Source organism: Neofelis nebulosa, chromosome 2 (assembly GCF_028018385.1).
Source record: "Neofelis nebulosa isolate mNeoNeb1 chromosome 2, mNeoNeb1.pri, whole genome shotgun sequence".
Lineage (NCBI taxonomy): Eukaryota > Metazoa > Chordata > Mammalia > Carnivora > Felidae > Neofelis > Neofelis nebulosa.
The window spans coordinates 201,378,258-201,384,719 of NC_080783.1; the positions used below are offsets into that span (position 1 = coordinate 201,378,258).

The 6,462-nt window shown below is 58.1% G+C and overlaps 1 protein-coding gene across 1 annotated transcript; it reads right to left on the reverse strand.

Moving 5' to 3' along the window:
* XKR8 (XK related 8) lies at positions 1-6,438 on the reverse strand. The gene is made up of 3 exons (XM_058718425.1): positions 5,585-6,438; positions 3,160-3,356; positions 1-1,590 (listed from the first exon to the last, which is right to left on the reverse strand). The coding sequence occupies exons 1-3, from the start codon at positions 5,875-5,877 to the stop codon at positions 881-883; spliced, it is 1,200 nt and encodes a 399-aa protein (XP_058574408.1). The 5' UTR covers positions 5,878-6,438; the 3' UTR covers positions 1-880.
* Between the last annotated feature and the right edge of the window lie 24 nt (positions 6,439-6,462).

Genomic DNA, 6,462 nt, shown 5'->3' on the forward strand with positions numbered 1-6,462 from the left:
TTGGAGGGTTCCATGAGGTTTTAATAATACTGTAATAATACTGTTAATAATACTGAACAAAAACAACACACACGTGTCCACTTGCAGAGACACATATGCGCACACACCTCTTCCTCTCCACATCAACTCTGAGGTAGAAAGTGTACTGCCTAAAGTATAAGAAACACTCTGGGCTGAGGCATGGCCCAGACCACAGATTCAGAAGCACTTGGTTGAAAGATGGCCCCTAGAGAGCAGGACCAGAGTCTGGGCCAGCCGCACAGAGGCCTTGGGGAGGTTGACAGGGGCCACTAGTTGGACATCCCCGGCTTCCACCGTGAGAGCCTACTCAGGAGTAGCTGGAGAGGGTAAGAGATGAAGCTCGGGCGGCAGCTGATCCTGCTCAGGTCCCAAGGATAGAATGTTCCTGGCACAGAAATTGCTCCCAGTAAACATTTGTTGAATGAACTGGATGACAGGTGGGGCAGGGAGGAAGAATTCTGGAGAACACATCCTGCAGGTCCTGGACCTTCTAGCCCAGGAAAGGAAAACCAAGGGGTAGGACAGCACCTCTACCAATTTTAGAGGCGGCCAGGGAGGTGAAAATGCCAGCACTAGGAGCTTTGGGGCACCAGCTATACTGGTTGGCAGGGGAAGGTGGGGGGGGGGCGGTCTCTTCTTTCCTCCCAAAGTGCCTTGTACATAACTAGGGCCCTTGAGCCTCCAGGGCCCGGCCTTTCTCATCTCGTTCTCGTCCTTGAAATCAGGCCTCTGCCTTATTCAGCTCTGGTCTCCACTGCCCGGCACATCAGGCATTAAGTGCTTCTTGAGTGAATCAAGAGTGAATTGGTTCCACCAACTGATGCCATCTGTTCTGTCCCCTGCTGGGTCTGACCCTGCCTCAAAGGACCCCGTTCACCTCTCCCTTCTGTGGCAAAGCAGCCTCATCCCTAACCCTGGGGAAAAAGTTCTGAGCCAACTGGGCCATGCGCCTGTTCTGAGGCAGCTGACGCCACTCGAGGGAGCCGAGGCCTCGGGTCCCATCCACGCGGTCAGGCTCCCAGCGGCAGCTAGGGTGCAGCCAGCGGTAGTAGACAAGCCGCAGAGCCAGGCCCAGGAGGACGCAGACACCGCCCACAGGCAGCAATGTCTGCAGTGGGATCCCACTGGGCAGCCAGGCGATGTGAGTCAGCCAGGTGACCGCCACGAGAACACTGTCACTCAGGAGGAACACCAGGTGGATGGCGGCGCGGCCTCGGGTACGGCCCTCGGCCACGTTGAACCAGGAGAAATAAAGAATGGTAGCCACGGTTGCCCGGTACAGCCACTCGGAGCAGGAATCTGGCATGAAGTCCGTGCCCTGAAGCCAGACCCAAAAGAGCAGCACCAGCCACAGGCCCAAGAAGTGCAGGGCCACATAGTGGGGGAAGAGAGCTGAGAAGAGGGCCACGACGAAGACTCGGGGCCACAGCAGCAGCAGGTTCCACAGGAAGTAGACCACAGAGGAGCCCGGCCCCAGGGGCGGCTTGGAGGGGAGGCAGGTGCGCAAGGCCCGGTGGTAGTCAAGCAGAGCCCACGAGATACCCACGAAGGATGTGCAGATGCCGACCCCTACAGAGAGCAAGTGGAAACAGGTGAGCCCTGTGGGCAGCCTGCCTGGCGCTCCCTAGAGGTCACAGCCCCCCAGAGGTGGGTGTGGCAGCCCCTGATAGCTGAAGGGAAACTACACCTGGAAAACATCCGTTCAGGCAACCAAACACCGAGCTGGGGTTCAAATATGGAGTCTGCCCTGCACCGCAAAGCTTTACTTTTCAGGTGCTACCATGGTGATATTCTTCACGGATGAAGGGGGTGTGACTTAACCCTCATCTGCACCCTGTCACCCAGCATCTGGGACCCCGGGCCCTGGTCACACCCTGAGCATCTTCTGGGGCCCTGTAACCCCTTCCTTTCCCGAAAGAGCCCAAGGCTTTCTTGGGACTGAAAATCAGCAATCCCAGTTCCCCTTCTGTGGTCTCAGAAATGGAAGCAGGAAATCCCAGGGTTTCCTGGGTGAAGCCGCACTCTGGGCCAGGAGGGATGTCTCTGCCACACAGATAGGATGTCTCAGCTCAGGCTGGGCCTTCGTCTTGCTTGATTTCTCGACACTCCAAGGTTACGGTGGAGATTCTATCCCACCTCCTGGTCGCCCACCCTGGACTAGAAGCGCTGGACCTCCAGGGAGGGATAGAAGCAGTGCTGGAATGTCTCTAGAACGCTTCCTCCCCTGCCCTTTCCCACGGTGGTCAGTCAACAGGTGTTTACTGGGAACCTGTTATGGACTAGGAAGCCCACCCCCACCCTGGAAGCAGATCTGTGGCCCATGTCCCTTTCTAACTACCTGGCTGATATCCTTCCAGTTTGCCCAGCACACCGCATTCTCTGACCTGGACAAGCTTAGCCCACAATGTTAGGTAGACCAGGAGCACGTGCCCTGTGAGTTCCAGCCTGAATGGCCCCTGAGGACACTTATCCGGACCCCACTCCACCCCACCCCGCTCTGCAGGTGACCTGTAACATCTCAGCCGCTTCTGTCTGGAGTCTTAGCACACGGTAATTATCAATCTCCTTGTCTCTGAGCTCCTTGAGGGGACGAAACATTCTGCTCCGCTGGGAGCAGTACCTGGCACATAATAGCAGCTAAATAAATGTTCACTAAATAAAGTTAGGAAAAGCTGTCTCTTCCCTCACTCCCTGCCTCCCATGCACATACAGTGTAGACTGGCTCCATGTAGCCCTGATCCTAGACACCCACATCCCTCAAACGGACAAAAATACGTGCCCAGTGGATGCTATGTGCCCCGGGCAGATTGCTTCACCTTTCTGCACCTCTTCCCTCTCATGTAAAATGGAGAGAAACGTAGCACAACCTGTAGGGCTGCTGTGCGTGGGAGTAATGCCGACAATATGGCACTTCACACGGGGGCCCGGCTGATAGCTGGCCCTCGATCGTCATGGCCGCTGTTACTGTCATTCATCCTGACTCAGAAGGCTAAAGGGTTGAACGCAGACCTGCCGGGCTAAAGGGTATTCTCCTGTTTTCTAAGCAGCTTTTATAAAAGAGTGAAAACACTCCTGACATTTCTCGGAAGCTTTCCCAAGCCACGAAAAGGGGGGCTGGCCACTGGCCCCATCACTCACACTGGTAGGACTCGGCCCCGCCGCTCTGCAACACAATGGCCAGCACCAGCGTGAGCTGTGGAGTCGTCTCCAAGAAGGTCTCAAAGAGCCGCAGCATGCTGATGTCCAGAGTCAGGAAGTCGGCATAAGCCAGGTCAAAGTCAGAGGGCGCCTCCTGCTGCCACACCAGCAGCCCCTGCTGCAGCCCCTGCACGCACCTAGGCAGCACATACGGATGCCCCAAGGGGCCAGGTTAGTGTCCTGTGATGTTCCACCTTCCCTCCCCCGCTAGGTAGATGCGGACGGGCTCCGATCCTAGTCTGTCACTTACATGCCGTGGGGCCTTGGGCACCAGTGACTTAACCTCACTGAACTTGTTTCCCATCGTAAAGTGGGGATCAATACAACTACCGCTGCTCCAGCTGGCCTGCACGTCCCAAGGTCATCACAAACCTTGTCCCATGTACTCCTTACAACATCCCCATTTGACAGATAGGGAAATAGGACCAAAGCGCTAATAAATGGTGGAAACAGGATTTGAACCCAAAGCTGTCTGAATTTCAAAGGCATACTATGAAATTGCCTCAGGTGATAGTTCTCAAATGTTAGCAAGCATAAGAATTTCTTAGGATCCTGTGGGGAAGGGGGGGCCACTGAGAGCTTCTGAGCCCGGGCAAGATAGGTCAGACTGTGCTATGGAAAGATCACCCTGGCTGTGGAGATGTGGGAGGGATGGAGGGGTTAGAATGGAAGCACAGATCCATTTAAGAGGACTGCCCAGAGTGATGGGCATGGAGTCCAAGGCAGAGTTAAAAGCGAGCCCAGAGGCTGGAGAGAGAGGCATGGGTGACCCATTGGCATGAGGGAGGTAGTGGAAGGTGCCCCGAGATCTCCCCCACCCAGAACTGATCTCGGTTGCCCACTGGGAGGTGAGCCCATTCACTCACTGTGAATCCATTCATCAGACATTTACTGTCACTTTCCCTGGACGGACTTGACAATACACTAAGGGAGCAGGGGGGCAGGCCCAGGTTGGGGCTCTCCCTCAGCAGGAGCCTCTGCCTCTGGTCCCCAAGGCCCCCGCCTCAGTCTAGCCACAGACAGGTAGAGACCCCATTTTCAAAACCAAAGTTCAGTATAGTCCGTCTGCCTCGTGCTCAGCAGAAACAGAAGGGAAGACACATGATACAGTTATGGATTCAGGGCTCATTGAGGCCCACTGGGACGGGGTAGCTGCACCCCTTCATGCCCGGCTGGCATGTAACTGATGCCTGCGCAGTCCCTCAGGCAAAACTCCAAGATTCCAAGCTCCTCTTGTCCACCCCTGGAGACTCAACGCAGCTTCGTCAAAGCAAGATGTGGAGAGCATCTGTGAAATGGATTCGAGAGCAGATCCCGCCTCCAGCCACCCCATCCCTACCCGGATCACATCACGTCCTGACTTCATCACTCGGCTCTGATCCCTTGGTTTCGGTTTCCTCATCTCGAGGGGGCCCTGCCAGTGCTGAAAAGGAGTACAATCCACACAGATTTGCTGGGCCCCAGCCTGTGCCCGGCCCTGGCTGGCTCAAGGGGCATGGATGAGTCAGACCCCATCTCTGCCCTCTTGCTGGCGCTGGGGGTGAGGGGGTGAGGGGGTGGGGCAGGGAGAACAAAAGTGGGAAAGAAGGGCTGAGAGAACGGGCTCTGCTCTGGGAGGTCCCGGCTGCTGAAGCTCCCCAGGGACCCAAGTAATCAAGCTGGCTGACATTTGTCGAATGCTTACTCTGCATCAAAGCAACTTACAGGTCTTAGTTCGTTTAATCCCTCCCAAACTGAGGCAGGCACTATAACCATCCCCACTGGAACAAAGAGTAAACTGGGACCCAGAGGGCTCAAGTGACTCGCCCAAGGCCCCACCCACAGCCAAAAGGAACACCTGGGTCTGCCATTACCCTAGATTCTGCCAAGACCCCGGCACCATGCTAGTCACGTTCCCACTCTTGCCTTCGCTCCTCACAATAGCCCCCCCGCCCCCGCCCCCGTCCCCGCCAGAGATGTCTCTCGATTACTGCCGCCTTTTAACACAGGAGGAAACCGAGGCTCAGAGAACGGCAGGAATGAGGCCACAGATGGTAAATTAGCTAGGACTGGATCCCAGAGAGGTCAGGCTCCAAATCGTGTGCCTCCTTTTCTTCTCTGGGCTTCAGTTTCTTCCCCCGTGCCAGAGGGTAGGACTAGCTGGGCTCTGACGGCTGTCAGCGGGTGTTCTCTTTCTTTAGGGGCGGGGAGCTCACCTGTAGGCAGAGGTGCCCACGAGGGCTTGGCTTCCCCCCCCCCCCCGGGTCCCCATCCTCTCCTTCCCAGCCCCTCCCCGGTGTCCGTGCTCTCCCCTGTGCTACTAGCCCAGCTGCAGGTGCCGCTGGGCTCCGTTCCTCTTCCCTCCACCCGAGGGCGGGGCGCTCACCTGTACAGGTAGCCCAGCTGCAAGAGATGCAGCAGTGCCAGGCAGCGGCCTGGGGGCTGGGACGCGTGCAAGCCGACGGGGTCGGCGCGCAACCAGACCCAGCTGAAGAGCTGCAGCGCCACAGACGCGAGGCCCAGCAGCGCCAGCACCAGCGCGGCCCACAGGTAGCGGCCGCTGAGCACATACTGGCCGGCGGCCCAGAGGTCGGCGCCCAGGTCGACCAGGAAGGCGGCGGTGCCCAAAAAGCCCAGGACCAAGTCCCAAAGGAGCGCGGCGCGGGGCAACCAGGGCATGACCCGCCAGCCTCTCCCCCTCTGGGCTCAGACCCGCCCTCTGAGCCCGGGGTCGCTGCGGCAGGAAGGAGGCGGGCGCAGCTCCGGGGGCCGCCCAGGGCCCGGGCCTTCTGGGCGGGACTTCCCCGTCCCGCCCTGTCCGGGGAGGAGCAAGGCCCCGGGACCCCGCGGCTGGGGCGTCCGCGGACCCCACCTGTTTCCGTCTGCGCCCCAGACGGACGCCCGCGGCTGCGTTCCCGCAACCGGCGTAGGGGTACCCGCACCCAGCCCCGCTGGGCCCCGAGGACCGCTAGGACCGGGCCAGGCACACTGCCCTTACTTAGCTCAGCAAACTTCTAATTGCCTCGTTTTGCAGTTGAGGCGAAAGGAGGCCCGAGATGACAAAAATGGCCGGGAGAGTAGCGCCCGAGCAACAACTGGGATCCCTCACTTCCGCATAGTTGCAAAACAAAAAGGCCTGTTCTGATCCCCGATTGCGGGACTTCGCGAACTGAGGAGGCCTCGACTTCGGACGAGCGCGGGAGAGAACGAGGGCACGGGGTCAAGACTCGGCTTCCAGGAGGCTCGTTTTGCTCTGATTATCCA